The sequence below is a fragment of the Ascaphus truei genome, chromosome 3 (genome assembly GCF_040206685.1).
Source record: "Ascaphus truei isolate aAscTru1 chromosome 3, aAscTru1.hap1, whole genome shotgun sequence".
NCBI lineage: Eukaryota > Metazoa > Chordata > Amphibia > Anura > Ascaphidae > Ascaphus > Ascaphus truei.
The window spans coordinates 194,370,428-194,391,389 of NC_134485.1; the positions used below are offsets into that span (position 1 = coordinate 194,370,428).

A 20,962-nucleotide genomic window follows, 5' to 3' on the forward strand; every position below is an offset into this window, starting at 1 on the left:
AATAAATTAGTTTGTTGAGCAAATCCGTGGAGCCCTGATTTTCTTCATTTCCTTAGAAGAGTGGAGACATCTACTAGAAGGTACAGAGAAACCCATCACCATACTGACCGATCATAAGAATCTATTGGATTTTGAAGGTGTGCGTCGCCTGGGGTTACGACACGCACTTTGGTCTTTGTTTTTCTCCCCACTCAACTTCATAAGTTCTTACCTTCCCGGCTCTAAGAATGTGAAGGCAGGCGCTCTCTCCCGACAATTCTTGGTAGAGGACAATATGGAATATCATCAGGAGCCTATACTTCCCCCGTCTTGTATAAACTCAGCCAATACCTTTGACACTTTACGGGACATCACAAAAGCTCAAGCTTTTGTTCCTGAGGGTCTCAATGTGCCAGAGGGGCGTTTATTCATGGCACCTGCTTTTCGCAGGAAAGTACTGGAATGGGGTCACGAATCCAAAAGTTCTGGCCACCCAGGTACAAGGAGGACTATCGACCTTCTGGAAAGGACCTTATGGTGGTCAGGAATGCGCAAAGATATAAAGAACTTTGTCACCGCATGTGCCACTTGCGCTCAGAACAAGACTCCTCGCAATAGACCTTCAGGTCTTTTCCAACCTCTCCCTATCTCGGATTGTCCATGGACTCACCTTTCCACGGACTTTATCGTAGAATTGCATATTTCTAAGGGGATGAATACTATTTTGGTGGTGGTCGACCGCTTCTCCAAGCAGGCTCACTTTATCCCGCTCAAGTGTTTACCTAACGCTCTTAGACTATCTGAAGTTTTCATCAGGGTGATTTTTTGTCTTCGTGGAACACCTCTAGTCATCGTCTCGAATCGTGGATCACAGTTAATTTCTAAATTCTGTAGGTCCTTCTGCCAACAATTGGGCATTGCCTTTCACTTTTCATCCGGATACCATCCTCAAACCAATGGTCAAACTGAACGGATCAATCAATCCCTCGAGCAGTTCATCTGTTGTTTCATTTTGGACACTCAGGACAATTGGACGGACCTTCTGGCATACGCTGAATTTTCCCATAATAATTTGCGAAACGAATCCACACAAGAATCTTCCTTCTTCACTGTCAGGATACGTGATGCGCTTGGCGCACTCGTCACTTACCCCAACCCGTGATAGGGTGTACCACTTGCGCTCACCACGAACAAGGCGGGACCTCGGTACTGAGGTGGGAAAGTATGAAACTGCGCACCAACAGCAGCAGGGGCACGCCTGGAGAGTGGGTTGTCAGCGTAGCTGGGTCTGGATTGGAGAGATCGGGTTAGTTCAGATATTTCCCGGAGTCCGGGGGCAGAGCCAGTGCGAAAATCGGAGTCCATTGTGCCGCGGTCGGGGGTTGGAGCCAGGAGATTGGTAGTGTATCCGTAAGCCGTGATCAGGGATGGAGAGGTGTGGGTAGTCAGAGGCAAGCCGGAGTCATTATCCATAGCGGGTCAAATACTCAAGACGTGGTCTTTATCCAGAGGGGGGTCCTATAATCAAGCCGGGTCCATACACAAGAAAGCAACAGAGAGACAGCAACAAGACACAAGGCAAGGCACAGCAAACGCAGTAACACAAGGCTACACAGGTTTATGCTCAGCAAGGTGAAAGTGAAAGTCTTTTATCTAAACAGGAACCAATGAGCCTGGGGGCGGAGCAGAGGTGCAGCCTCTGTGGAGGCAGGGATAGGCTGCAGAAGACAAGTGGGCATTTAGGAACTTGCCACGCAGCTGGGGAGCGGTGCCCGAAATCACGTGCGTGCGCCGCGCGTGACAGACGCACAACGCGACTGGGGGGCGGAGACAAGCTCCATGGCACGTAGTGAACACCTGCGCGTGTGCGCTCTGTAAACAGAGCGGGGGAGTGCGCTGCAGCAGGTAAGGAGGGAACACGCCACAGAGGACATGTTCCCTGATTCCTTACAGTACCCCCCCCCCCTTGAGGAGCGGCTTCAGGACGACTCCGAAATGGCTTCTGCAGAAACCTGACGTGGAACCGTCTTAAGAGAGCAGGAGCGTGAACCTGGTGATGAGGTATCCAGGACCTTTCCTCTGGTCCAAACCCTCTCCAATGTACCAGGTACTGGACCGATCCTCGGGACATTCATGAGTCTATTATAGACTGGACTTCGAATTCTTCTCAGCCTTGTACCATCACCGGTGATGGTTTAGCAGAGATGTCGGGGAATCTGGGACTTTGGAAGACCGGTTTAAGAAGGGAGACGTGGAAGACCGCTGGAATCCTCATGGATTGAGGAAGTTGAAGCCGATAGGCCACCGGGTTATCTGTTCAACACCGTAAAGGGGCCTAGGAACCTGGGAGCCAGCTTTAGCATAGGGGTCTTCAACCTAATATTCCTCGATGAAAGCCACACCTTGTCTCCTGGCCGAAACTTGGGTGTTTCACGGCGATGGCGTTCCACCTGTGATTTCTGTCCCAAAACGGTCTCTTGTAGGTTCTCTGAATTCTCCTCCAGGAGTCTTGTAGAGTATTTACTCTGTAGTCTGCTGCAGGGACCCCGGATGGAGTAGAAGAGACGGGAAGGCGTGAGGGGTGAAACCCATAATTTATAAAGAACGGTGACTCTTGGGTGGATTCGTTTCTGAGGGAGTTATGGGCGAACTCGGCCCAAGGCAGGAGGTCCACCCAGTCGTCTTGTGCGTCGGATATGAAACACCTGAGATATTGCTCTAGTGACTGGTTTGTTCTCTCAGTCTGTCCGTTGGTCTGCGGGTGGTAACCTGATGAGAAATGAAGCAATATCCAACCTCTGAGTGAAGGCCCGCCAGAACTTGGAAATAAATTGGGATCCGCAATCGGACACTATGGAAAGTGGGACTCCATGGATGCGAAAAATCTCTTTAATAAAGATGTCTGCCAGAGTGGCAGAATTGGGAAGGCCCTTGGGGGGAATAAAAAGTGCCTGTTTAGAAAACCGGTCAACGATTACAAGTATGGTGTTCATCCCACTAGAGACAGGGAGCTCGACAATAAAGTCCATTGAAAGGTGGGTCCATGGCCGATCTGGAATAGCTACCCACAAGGAAAACTCCTGCACCGGTACAATGTGAACCACGTTTGAGGTGCTTACCAGGTAGGGGATAAAGGTACACAGAAGAAAAGGAAACCTAGTTTACCAGCACTCTATCAAACTAAATGTATAGTGACATAATTAAAATATTTTATTAATAAACAATGAATAAAAAAATGGGCTTTAAAATCAGAGAATGTGTCAAACAGCACGTGACTGTGATCATTAGTAACTTAACCAAAGGTAGTTAAGTAGTGTGTACATATGGAGATCCTTTATGGATATTTAGGATCTGTGGCTATGTATATAGCCTCCTTTATTGCGGAGATAGGTCCGTGATGTAACCACCATACACTAAATGTCCATCCACATATAAATGTATATTCTCAGAGCTTATATGTGCTCTGAATCTATGGTGACATATAAGTGGTATATAGGTAACATCTATGCCAGACACAGCAATATACTGTGTGTGTCCACCTGAAACTGCTGTATGATCACATACAAACACTACAAGCTGCTTGTCCTAGAACTGGAGAAGGCACTTTGTGATTGCAGTCCCTAGAGCCTTAAAAGAAAAAGGTCTAGGGGGTATGTAAGAGTTAATGCAAACACCCATAGAGGGTACTATGAGCCGTGTTGAACTAATGAGAGAAGTACTCATATAATCTCCATAGAGTCCTGAGCAGCTGATAGTGTGTAACCTCTGCGAAGAATATATACTAGCTGCAGTATACCGTGACACGCGGTGGGTATGATTACACTGGTAGAAGTTTACCCAGATATCCACCTAGTCAGAGAGGTATTAACAGGTGGTGTATACAAGAAGCACTCCTAGATGGCTAATCCGTGAAGTATCACGGCAGGATGAGTAAACCTGCCGAGAGCTAGACTCGTGCTTCTTACCCAGCCGGTATAGAACAGCTGATTGAGGCAGAGCCCCGACGGTGGCCACTTACCTACTCCTGACACGCGGGAAGCCTTTCATCTGAATGCAGCATTGATTGATATTGTTCTTAGCTGCGATACTGCTGGCGCCCCGTGTGCGGTTTATATTATTGCTCCTATGTGTTACTATCACACAGTAGGATCCTGTTCACCATAGGGACCGTTCCTTATCCACTATACTAGTTAGGCTTGCCCTCGAGCATATCAGCGCTGATATACTTACGATCAGCGCTGATGTAGGGGACAAAGCATTGCCAGATATTACTGTGCTACCTGTTTTTAATGTATGAATTTCACTTACCTGCTTGATAGGAGGTTCGTGTGGGCTATCGGTCTATTTAACCACCTGATATCTGCCTCCGTCGGGGCTCTGCTGGTAATCTAGGTTTCCTTTTCTTCAGTGTACGATCTGGAATAGGCAAGAACGGAGAAGACCTGAAGTTTTGTTGCGGGAGGATTTGTTGCAGGAACAGACGGAGTACGACCTGATGAATTAGTCGATATCCTTGCGTATGTTAGGCCACCAAAAAGTGCGTCTGATTAAATCCGAAGTTCTTTTCGAACCTGGATGACCGGCGGATTTAGAGGAATGACCCCATTCATGGATTTTTTTTGCGAATTGTGGAGCACCATACAGACAACCCTCTGGCACCTCTATACCCTTAGGAACACGTGATTGGGAAGCCAGGATCTTATCCAATATGTCAAAGGAATTGGCAGAGATGATAAGTTTAGAGAGTAGGATAGTTTCAGAAATGTCCTCTGTTTTGTCTTCAGAGACGAATTGGTGGGATAAAGCATCGGCGTTGAGGTTCTTGGTTTCAGGGATGTAAGAAATTATGTAGTTGAATCTTGAAGCAAAAAAAAGCCCAACGAGCCTGACGGGAGCCAAGGCGACGAGCCCCTTCAATATACAACACATTTTTATGATCTGTGAGGATCAAAATTGGGGTCTCGGTGCCTCCAATAGATGTCTCCATTCTTGGAGAGCCAGCTTGATAGCTAAAAGTTCGCGGTTGCCCACATCATAGTATTGTTCGGTGGGCGAAAACTTTTTGGAAAAGAAACCATAAGGATGTAATCTGTCTTGAGGACTTTGCCTCTGTGAGAAAATGGCTCCAGCGCCTACATCTGAAGCATCTACCTAAAGAGTGAAGGGGAGTTTGGGGTCAGGATGGCGTAGGATGAGAGCGGAAACAAAGGCTTTCTTGAGAGCATCAAAGGCCTGAAGTGCCTCAGGAGGCCAGGAAGAAGTATCCACCCCTTTCTTCATAAGAGCAGTGATCGGGGTGACTATAGAAGAGAAATTACAGATAAATTTGCGATAATAATTCGCAAAGCCCAAGAATCTCTTTGAGTGAAGTCGGCTGTGGCCAGTACAAAACTGCCTTGAGTTTCTCGGGATCCATAGAGAGACCGGCATCAGAAATGATATATCCTAGGAAGGAAGTGGATGTTTGGTGAAACATGCATTTGTACATCTTGGCGTAGAGATGGTTCTCGCGGAGACGAGAGAGGACAAGTTTGGTGTGCTGGATGTGTTCAGTGAGAGATTTGGAAAAAATAAGGATATCATCGAGGTAAACAATGACGAAGGTATTGAGAACATCCCGAAAATTTTCTTATTCATAAATTCCTGAAAAACAGCAGGGGCGTTACATAGTCCGAAGGGCGTGACCAGATATTCGTAGTGACCATCTCTAATATTAAATGCCATCTTCCACTCAACCCCTTGCCTTACTGTATACATATTAAATTGTAGGCCCCACGGAGATTAAGTTTGGAAAAGATAATAGAACCTTGCAGGCGATCAAATAATTCAGAGATAAGTGGCAGGGGGTACCGTTTTTTTAAGGTAATTTTATTAAGGCCTCTGTCATCTACGCATGGACGGAGTGAGCCGTCTTTCTTTTTAATGAAAAAGAAACCAGCCCCGGCTGGGGAAGAGGAGTTCCTAATGAAGCCTTTTTTTAGATTCTCCTGAATGTAGTCCGACATTGCCTTGGTCTCGGGCATAGAGAGCAGGTAGGACCTAGACTTGGGAAGGACAGCTCCGGGCTGGAGGTCGATGAGCAATCAAAAGGGCGATGAGGAGGGAGAATCTCAGAACGTACTTTATCAAAGACATCTAAGAATTCGGAGTAGACCAGGAAGAGTAGGCTTGTCTGACTTAGGGGTACCTAGCCCGCAGATATGTTGCACAGGAATAACACAGGAGCCGGTACATAGGGGGGCCCATTGAATAGGTCTCTTGTCAGTCCAGTCTAATTGTGGGTTAAGCTGTTGGAGCCAAGGGAGACCCAAAATTACCTGCACCAAGGGTGAATGGATTACTTACAGAGTTATGATCTCCTTGTGACCATCCAGGGTAGGGAGAGAGTGGCTGTGTCTCCAAGGAGATGAAGGCTGGCTGGAGGGGGCGTCCATCAATGGCCTCAAACCAGATGGGCACGGATTTCTTCACCAGAGGGATCTTATTTTTTATGGCGAAATCTTGGTCCAAGAAATTTCCTCCAGACCTGGAATCAATGGAGGCGGAGGCGGAAGCACGGAAATCGGGACCCTCGAGGAGAACTGGGAGCATGATCCGAGTCTAAATTGTATGCCACACTGAACCGGGATTCTCACGAAGGCGCATGCGCAGCGGCTGTGGGGATGAAAGCCTAAGCTATTAGCTCCGTTACCACTCAGCAATAAAAAGAAGTAAAACATACTGAAAATAGAGCGATCGAATTCACAAAACACACCAATCGAAACCAGAACACCCCAGGATGACCACAAGGACCCTGAGAAAGCGGCCTTCCCCAGATATAACAAAATATTTCAAAACTGCCGCAATGGCGCTCGGGCAGATCCGCAGCCCCTACATCAAGCTACGGGTCCGACTCAGAACTGGACTCAAGGAGAGAGCGGAGCAACAGTCTGGAGAGAGAAATAGTCACAAGAAGTGACTTGAAAGCAGATTTGAAAAAACTTTTTGTGATCTAAAATCCCTGCTTCACAAAGAGATGCAGGAGTTGAGGAGAGATATCACCTCTGTAGGTGTCTGGACGGATGAGCTGGAATCTAAATTAGATGCAACAATGAAGTCGGAACACAAAATCGAAAAAATGAACTCTTACCTCAAAAAACAGGTCTCCGACATCGCAGACAGGCAGGATTCTGAGAACAGAGACAGGAGGAACAATGTTATAATCCGTGGAGTGCCAGAAAATATCACTGACATTGAGGAGTTAATTTCAAAATGTCTGTTCTGTCCTATAAAACAGAGGCCGAGCTGCACCTAGATAGGTGCCACAGTGCCTTACAGGCTAGGCCTCAAACTAAAGACCCACCCAGGGATATAATTATGTGGTTCCACTTTTTTAAACTAAACGATGCCCTCAGTAAAATTGCAAGAAATTCCACATCTATGGAATATGAGGGAATTTCTCTGCAAGTCATCCAGGATATCTCTCCCACAACTTTGAGCAAGAGACGCTCTCCAGCCCATCACGAACTTCTAAGGGGAAATGGCATGCGATACTGATGGACCTTTCCATTTGGATTGCTTGTGTTAGAGTGGTAATGCCTTTACCATAAATAATCTTGAAGAAGGGGCGAGTTTCCTAGGAAAATTGGGAATTAAAGACATATTTACTTACCAGGCGAAGTCCTCACCCGAGTCGTCCGGGAGAGAAGTGAAGTGCTCGACACGAAGCAGGGAAGAAATAGCGGCCAAGTGAGTCCAATTAAGAAATTAAAGAGACAGTGTTACATTTCAGTCGATTTCAGCCTAATCATTAAAAGTTACAGTACTAAGTCCCTACATTCAGTCTTCGCATTCCTTACCCGACCAGAGGGCTGGTTCGGATCTTCCTTCCCTATCGGAGCGAGAGTGGCCACTGATGCAGCAGAGGCCGATTCAAGATGTAGTTTCAGCATCTGCAGAGTGGAGAGAGGAGAAGGCTCATCACATCGAGGAGACGGAAGAGACAGGGGGTCCAGAGAGAAGTTCCAGGAAGGTGGTGATCTCCGAGCATCTTCCCTTCATGGCGGAGGGCTCCGCTGGAGGGGTGGCGGCGCGGGCCTCTGAGGGGAATCGGCAGCTGGGAGCCCAGGAGTGTTTTAACATGCAAAAGTTGAAGAGGGATTTCAGATTGCGGATAGCGGCTGCATGGGGTAATGAGTACAAGCAGGGAGGGGGAGGGATGAAGACTGATACTTTGGGGCTGAATGGAAGGGGTAATAAGATCAGCTGTATTGATGCATAATGGTTTGCTGAAATGTACATCTTTATTTTCTGGGTCGTGGTTAAGGTATTAAGTTTATTTGATTACTCATGTGCTAGCTGGTTCCAGCAGACAGGGCTAGTCTACATGATTGTGAGTGGAGGCATAGTTGGAAAACATAATTTGCAGGATGTCGGTTGTGGGGTCAAATTTTCCCAGGGAGCTATAAGAAAAGTTAGTAGGAAGGGACGGTTAGGATCAATGCTAGAAATTCTATAAGTAACAGTATGAACAGTATGCTAACACTCTTGTGGAAGGGGACCCAATAGCCTATTTCATGTCCTGATAATCTGGTGATTATTGGTTCTGAGTTTGATGAGATCCAACAGTTACTCAGTCGGTTCAAATTTACAATGATGTTAAGTTGTGTCAGGTTAATAGACATATTGATGATGTTTTACTTATTTGATAGTGATGATGTGATGTGCTGAGGGTGGGAACAGGGGAGGTGTTTTCCCAGCTGTCCGCATATTCCTAGTACAAGGTGACATGGTTTGTGCAGCTCCCTTGGCGCCCATACAGAGGAATTGAAACCTATTCCAAGTCTAACTTGGGTAAAATCATTATCAATTACCCAGATGAGACCCCTTAAAGGAGTAGTTTGTGCTGGAACCTTAGTTTTGTAACATGTATAGGAAGCAGGAGTCTTCGCATCTGAACTGCGTTAATTTCAGCTCCAGGGACCCCATGTTTCTCAAGAAATTTACCGGAGAAGGTGCCACCGGTACTTCCTGAAGGTTTAAATTGCCTGCCTCAAACAGGTCTGCGTTACACATATTTAAAACCTCAACTTTTCAAGGGGATGTTACCGGCAGCACTTTACGCTGTAAGAATCTCAGAAAGCAGCAGGTCCCCAGGGCTGAAATGTAAACTGTTCAGCTCCAGAATCATTGGTCTTGGCTTAAATGTCACAATTGGTTTATAATATTTCGTAAGGACAGATACAGCTTGAAAAATCTGGATTTCGTCACCTTCTCCTCCCCACGGCATTTTGTTTGGAGGGTCTGTTTGCATCCAGCTGCTATCACGTCACCTCAGGAGGACTCTGATATGAGACCACACAAGTCTCCCCAAAGGCGGCAGCCAAAGGGTGTCAGACATTTACTGTCATTCTCTGATGCTAGCGATGCTCTGTTACAATTCCCACACACATATATTATCTCTAACTACCCATGAAATGTCTGTAAACTGAATGTATAACATGTGTTCATATAATGTAACCTTTTATTGTCATCATAACTCTGTGGCCAGGACATACTTGAAAACGAGAAATAACTTTAAATGTAATACTTCCTCGTAAAACATTTTATAAATAAATAATATTTCACTTGATTGAGAACATTTTATTACAAAAGACAAACATTTAATGTGTATTTGTATAGTTTATTAGAATTCTATCAGTTCAGTCAGTAAGTGCTCAATAGTCAACAGCAAAGCTACTGTATAACCCAACAGTTAAAATACAATGTTAAAATACAATCCATAGGAACCAATTTAGTGCCAGGGTGTTTTGCAAGTTCCTTTGACACTGAAAAGGTTACTAAATTTTATTAAATAAATATTTGTCAGTTAGAATATTCATTAGCATTTTACGCGTTCAGTCTTAATGATTTACATGTAGAAAAATAATAATTCAATATAGCATAAAAACCAAGAGCTGCTTGCACACAGTATCTGCCTCCAGGGTTTAGCAATGCACAGTAGAGAAGCTGGCGTAATGTCGTCTTTACGTTTAATTGAACTTGCGTTGGTTGTGAGACAGGGGGCAATTTACATTAACTATTCTGTGCCATGGGACTTGCAATAGATTTCTCTGTAATACAATGCATGCTCTTCTGATACAGAACAAGCATACATCAAACTAGTGCAATTTATTCAGTGCATATTTTCAGGATGGGCTTGTGCAACCAAAGTTGTATAACTTGCCATGTCACCAAGAGGAATCTAGTTTCTTGCTTTTGCTGATTTTCATAAAGCAGCTCTACATTTTCATTCTGCTTCTATATGAATTTATCTTGTTTCAACCTCCGTCTCCCTACCAACTGGGCTGTACAGTTTACATCTCAACTAGATAGGAACCCTTCTGGTATACAGACCAAAATGTTAGCACTGAGCCCTGTCCAAAGTGCTATACTGAGGTTGAAGTGACCATGGAGAAGGTGGAGCAGCAGCAGTGTGGCCTCTGTGATCCAGTCTTTTAGCCCTGGATGAAGAACCATTTCCTAGTAGGGCTTCTGTGACTGTCTACTTTTTCTTTCACTGTGGTATCATCTTCAGTTTGGAAAGACCTGTCTCAACTAAAGACAATGTTATGGGTTTTGGGTTTCAGACATCTCTGGACAGAGACCGTGACAGGGCTGTCCTCTGTGGATTTTGTTTGCTCACAACAGCAAGTAGTCAGAAACTGTAAGAGAAAAGTTGGAAGAAAACCCGTAAAACTGAATAACAGGCCAATACGTAACATTATTTTTAGAATATTGTCTTGCTGATTTTGCAGAGTTGTATCGATTAATATATGTGCACAATAAATCCCTACCCTGAAGAACTTACAATATAAAGTTTAGTGCCTCAAGTGTAGGAAGATAAAGTGACTTTTGCAAAGTCACAAAAAGCTATATCTCAAACCAGGTACTCACAGTAACCATCGGTGGCTCCACTACTTTCCCCTTTCTAAATAATGTGGATACAATGCTGGACCGCAAAGATTCATAAATCAATGATGCCAAAGAATGCTTTCTCAAAATTATTTTGAACGACCAGCCAATCAATGAGGAAAACATGGATAGCATTGTTCCTTAATAATTAGCTTGTTTTAATCACATTTCTATTTCCGTGTAGTGCCAAGAAGCTAGACTGAAAAAAGTGAGTGGATTTAGGCAGTGCGGTTATTCTGAGTAACCAACTCATGTAGGTATCCCAGCACTCGCACAGTTGCATTCGTCAGAGCCGGTTGAAGAAAGTAGGGGACAAAGGGAGGGGAATCCCACATAGAAAATAGAGGGACACGGATAGTGATAGTGCATATTGCTTTATGATAAAAATATACGGTGAAAAGATATATTGCACTCACAAGCAAAATGCTAAGGTAGGTGTAGGGTCAGATTCTGGGGTAGATACAGCACTCCCCTCTCCCACTGGTATTCCAGCTGCGACGGCTGTTTCACAGGGAAAGCTGGTGAAGCCCAGCAACAGAGGGACCAAATGACGACTAAAAGTACTTCCAAAATGTCCAGCAGCAACTGAGCAGTCCTCTAAACGTCTATATAAGATCCACCCTATGCGTTTCCTTCTCTCGAGCTTCCTCAGATTGCTGCTAAATCCCCTCACAGACCATTTGAGTGAGCTACAGATGCAGCGGCCATTATTTTTTAACAAATCACTGAGCCGTTTTCGTGTGCGCTGCTGTACTCCACGCGGCATTAACGCGGCCAATCCCCCCAGGCACGCGTGTTTATCGCAGTTGCTTTGTTTGAATTTCATTTATTGTGTGCAATTAAATGCAATGAATGAATTGTAATGTGTACAGTACTGTGCTACTGTGTCAATTTCAGGTGTTCAAAAGCCAGAACACTAAAATGCCATTTTCTGCACTCGTGTCTTAAGGCGGTACGGTTGGAAGAAATCCTGCGCCATGACATGGGTAATCCGAGGTATACCCCGCGTGATTTGTTCGAATAATGGCCGCTGCATCTGTATACATTTATTATTTCAATTATTTCACCACTAATGTAATGCACTATATACTTCTATTTTATTTTCATATGCACCTGGATCTATTTGCGCTCCTGAACTTCTGTTTCTCCCAATCAAATACCAGTGGCAAGTAGTCTGAGAATATTATGCTTAATGTAAAACAACTCATTCCTTTTACAGTATATGCCTGGGGTGCAAAATGAGCCTCGGAGTCAGATTGCAGTCTGATGTCAGCCAAAGGCTTCATAAAATCAGTCACATAATAAATTACTTATGAAAACTTACTGTGACCTATAAATATCCTTATCATTGCCCAGTCATTATCATCTATGTCAATACCAGTTAATGTTATCCCAGGCTACTTTTCCTTCATCATTAACCACCTTTTGACTCGCAAGCCTTGGTTTATCAAAACTAGTCAATATAAATATCACTTGTGAGCACTGTCACATGTCTCAGACAGGGCTGCAACCCTGCTTTTCCCCATTATCTATTAGAATACAGCACTTCCACTGCAGCCAGGGATTCTGGGGAATGACATGCAAATGAGCACGCTAAACTGAAAGGCGCAGTCCCAAGTAGGATTAAAGTGACGGCAGTGACGCGCTTGCAAAACAACATGTCAGTATAAAAAGATTTTACTTTGTTACAACTCCAATACATATTAAGTTGGACTGGGATATTAAATATTTTGCCATGTTCCCCAGTCCAGCTCACTCACCATGCAGGGGTTGGACCACTGCCCAGATCCCGCGATGTTAACGGCTCGCACACAAACAAAGTACCTGGTACATGACTTCAGGTTCTTCACTTCGAATTTGCACAAATAGATGTGTGTGAAAACCCAGGAGTTTTTTCCGTGCTCTGCTATGTCCACATTCCCCAAGATCACCTCCTTCATAAGCATCTCGTAAAACATCACCTTTTGCATGCAAGGCATCCAATAAATCTAAAGGGGGGTGAAACACAGCAGTAATTCAAATATTCTCCACAGCTCCCTAATTATATACACACTATGTTTTGCTTTTCCAGGTTAGTTATTTGTCATTACTGATTATTATTGGATAGTATTGGACTACTAAATTGAGGCTCTCAGATGCTATTATTCTGTTGGATCAGGGACAGAAATACAACAAAACATCAGGGTTGAGAAGAATACTGTAGGGGATAAAGGCAACTAATATTGTTTCACATTTCACTAATGCTCATAGGTTGTCAAGTGACAAGCATTCAGTAATAGATTACTGTAGTAATATTACCCCATAGGTAATATACTTTATGTATATCTTTATTTGTATAGCGCCATCCATGTACATAGCGCTTTACAGCAGTGACAAACGTGACATGTTGGTTATAAGCGCTACAAACATTAAAGTAGACATTAGGAAAGAGTCCCTACCCCAAAGAGCTTACCATCTAAGTGATTATCTCAGTGATATTATTTGATTGCATCCAAGTGTTGCATTAAAAAGGAAAAATAAGTACAATCATCTATCCCGGCCATGTCGTTAATCTCCTGACACACCCGATGGCACAAAAAAGTAACAACTTCACAGGAAACCGTCAAACTAATGTTCAGTTGTTAATTTATAACCTCCCAATTTGATCTACCCCTTTTTCATTTTGTTTTGTTTCTTTGCTTAATTCAAAATTTGCAGCGCTAAAAAAATCTACGAAAAATCATAATTTTAAACATAGTTCAAAGCACATTAGGCCAGTGGTTTCAAACCTTTTTTTGGTTAAGGAACCCTAAGTTAAATGCTGAGGTACCCCAACCCTCTCTAGTAGCGTGTTTGAAATCAGATGAATTGTAAGGAACCCCAACTCTTTCTAATAGCGCGTCTGAGATCAGATGCATTAAAAGGAACCCCAACCCTCTCTAATAGCGCGTCTGAGATCAGATGCATTGTAAGGAACCCCGACACTGTCTAATAGCGCGTCTGAGATCAGATGCATTAAAAGGAACCCAACCCTCTCTAATAGCGCGTCTGAGATCAGATGCATTGTAAGGAATCCCAACCCTCTCTAATAGCGCGTCTGAGATCAGATGCATTGTAAGGAACCCCGACCCTCTCTAATAGCACGTCTGAGATCAGATGCATTGTAAGGAATCCCAACCCTCTCTAATAGCGCGTCTGAGATCAGATGCATTAAAAGGAACCCCAACCCTCTCTAATAGCGCGTCTGAGATCAAATACATTGTAAATTCTTCTGTATTTGACACAATTTTCAAATTACCAGAAAATTGCAGGGATACCCGGGGAATCCAATGGTTCCTAGGAATCCTGGTTGAAAAACACTGCATTAGACATATTACTTAATTTGGAGATGAGGGAAACAACTGGATTTTAAGCCTAATTTTTAGCAGACATGACAAAGTGACTATACATACCAGTAGCATTAATCATAATATGCAACAGTAGAAGAAACATAAAATAAAGCACTTGGGACACAAAACTGTCACTAAAACTGTTCTAAGCAAACAAAAAAGTTTATACAATAAGCAACTGTAGCTGTTCTGCACTCAGTAAGTTTATAGAAGTGGACAAGCTCTCTTTGTGTGGCACAGCTATTTAATTTTAGTGAACCTTCTTGAGTGCTGAGCTACTTCTTTCAAGAACTCCTAATTTAATGTGCTTAAAAATAATACATACAGTATATATAGATGTATGGGTGATGTATTCAGAAGCCACCAGATGATGATCGTTTCTGCACTGTGCAGGTGGTAACATTAAGGCGATCAGACAACATTGCTCTTTTTGGGAGAACTACAGTAGCAACTATGTCCCCAGAAAACAGAGATTTCAAATTTTGGCACATTGGGTTGCACAGCTGAAGGGCCAAATTTACATCTAAGTGAATGGGCTTTAAGGTGTCTTCTGACACAGGAAGGTATTTTCTAGAATAGCAGAGTGTAACAGGGTGGGTCCCCTGTCAGATAGTGAGACAGGCGAAACCTGTTTACAGAAGCTGCAGTTGAACTCTCTGGTCTAGGAAGCTACCACCCCTGACCGCTGAAGGGAGAGTACCCAGTCCCTGGACTTTCCATCTCCTATCCCAGCCAGGAGGAACCCGGGGGCCTGAAGGTAAAACTTACTCCAGACAAAGCTTTTGTTATGGTTGGAAAGGGGCGTAGCCCTCCACCCCACAGATAGGGACTACATTCTTGGTATAGTCAATGCTCCCTATAGGAGCTAGGCCTGGTTTATTTGTTCGCTCTGTTTATACTGACCACAAGCTAATACGTTATGATGTTAAAGTTTTGGGCAAAATAAAAGCCTACATTTGTTTTCCAAAAGCAGACTCCTGTTTTAAACCTCTGCACACATCTCCTACACACAGCTTGGTAAAATATGGCCTCTGTATTTATACAATGGATTCACAAAGGTCAAAGTGAACCCTTGCTTTTAACTTACAGGAACCAAACCAAAATTATGGATGAGATTTATTTCCACTAGTAGACAGTACGCAATGATGTTTCTACAGTGGTAGTACTGTATAATAGTAATTTAGTGCACATTAGACTGATAACCCCATTGACTCTGCATCACAGAATGGCTTCACCTGCTTCATGCCTGATAATGTATAGAGAAAGCCCATTGTGAGGGCTGTGCTACTAGACAATGGCTCAGACGTTATTTAATAAATTAATTATTTTACTTTCAATACTGGTGTGCCACAGTAATCCTTCCATTTGATCGTTGTTTCCAGAAGCAGTTTCTGTATCTGTGCAAGCACCCAGCATTTTCTCTCTTGTAGCCTCAGCTGGCTCAACCCCTGGTGTGCAGTCTCATAAAATAAAAAAAATCACAACAGGGTGCACATACAGTCTTCCAGGAATATTTGCAAAACATGGTTTTAGAGCAGAGAGGAATCAAGATGTTAGTGAATTCCTTCTCTACTACTCTACTGAAGTGGCTAGATCCAAATTAAGCAAAAGACAGCATGATTCCGGACAGAATAATGCCGATCAGTCTATGTAAATACTTAACTTTTGCAGTATTGTGATCCACTGCATGTTTGTATATTACTAGTGGATCAGGCACCTGTGTAGAAAAATGGGAGGTTGCAACGGATGAATCAGTGGTACTTTCACAAGAACGCCATGTGTCCGGGGTGACGCTACGTAACACGCAGTCCACCTCATTCGTATCCCTGTCAAAGTCCAATGACTGAGGATCCTTGGAGCTTCCACACAAATCAGAACGAGAGGTTACACTGGTTTGTTCATCTGTAGGCAATGGAAGGACACCGTCACAAGTAGAGGGGACACTGTTATTGCTGAAACTGTGGACAAAACAGCAAAATGGATGGTCAAATGAGAAAAATAAACTATGACATAAAAGGCTTTACAAAAAATAAAGGATCTTCATCCCTACGTCTGCTGGTCAGAAAGCGCATCACACAGCAGATAAGTTTCTATGTTTCTGTGCGATGCGCTTTCTGACCAGCTGACTCTAATGCCAATTATAGACTATGGCGACATAGTATATGGCACAGCACCCCAACCTCACCTTAGCAAACTTGATACCCTCTAAAATTCAAAATGCCGATTTGTCCTCCAATGCAACTACAACACACATCACTGTGAAATGCTGAAAATCTCAGAGTCTAGGCGCAAAGTTCACCCTTTCCTGTCTTAACTTCAAATACTTTCTGGGCAAGCTACCTGCTTATCTGAACAAGCTCCTCACCCCTACCACATGCAGCACTAATAATCTGAGATCAGACTCCAAAAGACTGTTCATGGTTTTAAGGTTCAACAAAGTATCCGGCCACATTTCCTTCTTTTAGCGTGCATCCCACAACTGTGACAATCAACCGGAGACTCTCACAGCCGCCATCAGTCTAAGGGGCCTATTCTAGTAGCTTTGATATGTTTGCTGCTATCTCGCAAAGTTTGGCATGTTCCCGCTGACCGGTTTGTAATTTGTGTTATCAAGGTATTCAGAAAGAATCTAAAACCCTTTCAAACCGTGAGGCAGGAAAATGTCAACACCGTACGGCGTAGCAGCAAAGTAATCTCAGATTTTTTCTAAGTTCTCTCCCTGCAATTTTCTCGCAATCTGAGCTGCACAGAGAGAGCCGCATCTCCCTGCACAGCTCTTAAAGGTGATCGCAGTGTTTTTATTTAAATTTTAATACCAGTGTGCGGGAGAAGGGTGTCTCCGGAGCAGAACTGCATTGATTTCAGGTCGGGGGACCCCCTGCTTCCCGAGTTACAGGCCCCAGTATGGGGTGCCGGTATCACCTATGCATTTAAATGTCCTGGTCACGTGACGCGGGAGATTTAAACATTGCATGGGGATATTGGCACCCCATACTGGGGCCTGTATCTCGGGAAACAGGGAGTCCCCGGACACTAGTATTCAAATGTAAATAAAAACAGCTTAATTGCCATAGCAGCTAGCCGCTAAAGCAATGAAGGGGTTAAACCTGAATAGCCTGTTTATTTGAGGAAGAGGGGGTGGGTGAAGTGGATAGTTGCCCCAGGGTGGGTGGTAAGGCCTGCCGGGAAGGTAGCGGAAGGAGTTAACCCCATTCACTACCATAGCTGTGGGAATCGCTATGGTAATGAAGGGGTAATCGCTATGGTAATTGTATTGTATTGTATGTCTTTATTTATATAGCGCCATTAATGTACATAGCGCTTCACAGTAGTAATACATGTGGTAATCGAATAAATAACAGATAATATAAATAACAGATCACGGGAAAAGTGCTTTAGACAAACATAACATTAAGGAAGAGGAGTCCCTGCCCCGAGGAGCTTACAATCGAATTGGTAGGTAGGGAGAACGTACAGAGACAGGAGGAGGGAGTTCTGGTAAGTGCGTCTGCAGGGGGCCAAGCTTTATGTATCATGTGTTCAGAATGTTCACAGTGCTATTCGTATGCTTCTTTAAGCAAGTGTGTCTTAAGGTGGGTCTTAAAGGTGGATAGAGAGGGTGCTAGTCGGGTACTGAGGGGAAGGGCATTCCAGAGGTGTGGGGCAGTCAGTGAAAAAGGTTTAAGGCGGGAGAGGGCTTTAGATAAAAAGGGGGTAGAAAGAAGACATCCTTGAGCAGAACGCAAGAGTCTGGATGGTGCATAGCGAGAAATTAGGGCTGAGATGTAAGGAGGGGCAGAAGAGTGTAAAGCTTTAAAAGTGAGGAGAAGAATGTGTGTGAGATGCGGGATTTGATTGGAAGCCAGGAGAGGGATTTCAGGAGGGGAGATGCTGAGACAGATCTAGGAAAGAGTAGAGTGATTCTGGCAGCAGCATTTAGGATAGATTGTAGAGGAGACAGGTGAGAGGCAGGAAGGCCGGACAGCAGGAGGTTACAGTAATCAAGATGGGAGAGAATGAGGGCCTGAGTCAGAGTTTTAGCAGTCGAGCAACAGAGGAAAGGGCGTATCTTTGTTATATTGCGGAGGAAAAAGCGACAAGTTTTAGAAATGTTTTGAATGTGAGGGGCGAATGTGAGAGAGGAGTCGAGTGTGACCCCTAGGCAGCGTGCTTGGGCTACTGGGTGGATGATCGTAGTTCCAACAGTAATGTGGAAGGAGGTAGTAGGGCCAGGTTTGGGAGGAAGTATGAGGAGTTCTGTTTTAGCCATGTTGAGTTTAAGGCGACGGAGGGCCATCCAGGATGATATAGCAGAGAGACATTCAGAAACTTTGGTCTGTATAGCAGGTGTAAGGTCAGGTGTTGAAAAGTATATTTGTGTGTCGTCAGCATAGAGGTGATATTTAAACCCAAGAGATGTTATTAGGTCACCTAGAGAGAGTGTGTACAGAGAAAAGAGAAGAGGTCACAGGACAGAGCCCTGGGGTACCCCCACAGAGAGATCAATAGAGGAGGAGGAGGTGTTAGCAGAAGAGACACTGAAAGTACGATGGGAGAGGTAGGATGAGATCCAGGATAGAGCTTTGTTCCGAAGACCAAGAGTATGGAGAATGTGAAGGAGAAGAGGGTGGTCCACGGTGTAAAATGCTGCAGAGAGGTCGAGTAATATGAGCAGAGTGTAATGACCCCTGTCTTTGGCAGCATGGAGGTCGTCAGTTATTTTTTCGTGAGGGCTGTTTCCGTGGAGTGAGCAGTGCGAAAGCAGATTGTAGAGGGTCTAGGAGAGAATAGGTGTTGAGAAAATGGAGCAAGCGAGAGAATACAAGACGTTCAAGGAGTTTAGAGGCAAAAGGCAGGAGGGAGACAGGTCGATAGTTAGAAAGACAGGTAGGGTCAAGCTTGCTGTTTTTGAGTAATGGTATGACTGTTGCATGTTTGAAGGAAGATGGAAAGGTTCCAGAGCAGAGGGAGGAGTTAAAAATGTGTTTGAGCGTAGGGATTATTGTAGGAGCAAGAGGTTTTAGGAGATGGGAGGGAATGGGGTCAAGAGGGCAAGTGGTAGAGGGGTAATGAAGGGGTCCCGCTACCCACCCAGTAGGCCTAACCACCCACCTGTGGGGCATCTTCACCCAGATGTGGATAATAGTGCATTTGCCCATTTAAAATAAAACATTATCCAGCCAGTATAAAGTAAATAAAACTTACCCCTGCCAGTTTGAAGACTGTCCTCATCACCAGCCTCTGCGTCCATGTCTTCCGTGGGCAGCAACAGTACAATAAATAAAAAAATAAAAAACTAGTGGCCCCTAACCCCTTAAATCACCTTAGCGATTAGTAACCGCTATAGTAATTAAGGGGTTAACTCCCTTTTCCGCTACAGACCCAGATAGCCTAACCACCCTACCCAGGGCAACTAACCACCACCCTCTACCCATTGATTGGCACGGTGGTACATCATGCCTATATAACATGGGCATAATCACCAAAAATAAACCACAATCAAAACAAAAAATCACCGAAAATAAACCATAATAATAAAAAAAAATCACCAAAGATAAACCAATAATTAAACAAATCAATCACCAAAAAACCTAAGAATTAAACAAACCAATCGACAAAAATACAATCACACAAAAACAAACAAGAACAATAACAATCAACAAAAATATATATGAAAGAAATCAAAACAATTGCCTTAAAATGCATTGCTTGTTACGGTATTTATCTATATCCATAAAGGGGCATAGATAAATACATTGGCAGTCAATGGGCAATCACAAAATACAATAAAAAACCTGAAAATGTTATATTACATACATTCAATGTTTTTCTTACCTTTAGATGTCTTCAACCATCGATTCCCGGTGTATTAGGAAGCTCTCCATCCGCCACGCAATCCTCAGTTTCAGGTAAAAGCTTTTCTTCTTTTTTCAATCTAATTTACTTGTAATCCATAGGGAGATATTATCTCGTTGTCTTCTTAAAATAAAATGTGACGGGAAAGGCCTTCTATAAGGCCTGTGAATATTTTAGTGTCAGATGGTACAGCTCCAATCCAATTGGATGCTGTACCATGTGACAGGCTTTTTACTTTTTTAAGGATGTCACGTCATCTCCAAGGGAGGCACGTCACATCCTTAAAACCACATGGCTGCCATCACATGGTTCTACAACCAATCGGATTGTGTACATCTAATTGGTTGAAGTAACATGTGACATGTCCCATTTTAAAAAAAAGGATGTGACATCATCTTTAACTGTGTTGTCACGTCCTTTTCTTCTTTTTTTTAAAAGGCTGCCATCACATGGTACAGGAACCAATGGGATTGTGAGTGTACGACGTGGTATACCTAACAATCCCATTAGTTCCTGTACCATGTGATGGCAGCCATTTTTTTTAAAGGATACAACCTCATCCCTTAAAGATGATGTCATATTCTTTAAAAAAATAAATATGGAGCATGTCACATGGTACTTCAACCAATCGGATTGTCCCCAATCCAATTGCTTGTAGTACCATGTGATGGCAGCCATGTGGTTTTAAGGATGTGACGTACCTCCCTTGGAAATGACGTCACATCATAAAAAAATAAAAATAAAAAAATAAATAAAAGCCTGTCACATGGTACAGCATCCAATCGGATTGGAGCTGTTATGTCTGACACTAAAATGTGACATCACAG

At 43.7% G+C, this 20,962-nt stretch overlaps 1 protein-coding gene and 1 long non-coding RNA gene across 6 annotated transcripts in view; both read right to left on the reverse strand.

Moving 5' to 3' along the window:
- Nucleotides 1-4,313: 4,313 nt before the first annotated feature.
- LOC142489335 (uncharacterized) lies at nt 4,314-7,803 on the reverse strand. The gene is made up of 3 exons (XR_012799843.1): nt 7,631-7,803; nt 7,109-7,148; nt 4,314-4,395 (listed from the first exon to the last, which is right to left on the reverse strand). It is a non-coding gene; the product is annotated as an uncharacterized LOC142489335 (long non-coding RNA).
- Nucleotides 7,804-7,828: 25 nt separating this feature from the next.
- Nucleotides 7,829-20,962, reverse strand: part of LOC142489331 (fibronectin type III domain-containing protein 8-like) — a 71,619-nt gene continuing 58,485 nt past the window's right edge. For 2 of the 5 annotated variants that reach the window (XM_075589888.1, XM_075589892.1), the window contains exons 3-5: nt 15,943-16,237; nt 12,672-12,899; nt 9,631-10,661 (exon numbers count right to left, since the gene is read on the reverse strand). In XM_075589888.1, coding sequence (XP_075446003.1) covers nt 10,551-10,661; nt 12,672-12,899; nt 15,943-16,237 — 634 coding nt within the window. In that variant the 3' untranslated portion in view covers nt 9,631-10,550. Of the gene's footprint in view, nt 7,911-9,630; nt 10,662-12,671; nt 12,900-15,942; nt 16,238-20,962 lie in introns of those variants that run through there. The other 3 variants (XM_075589889.1, XM_075589891.1, XM_075589890.1) reach the window with 3 other exon arrangements.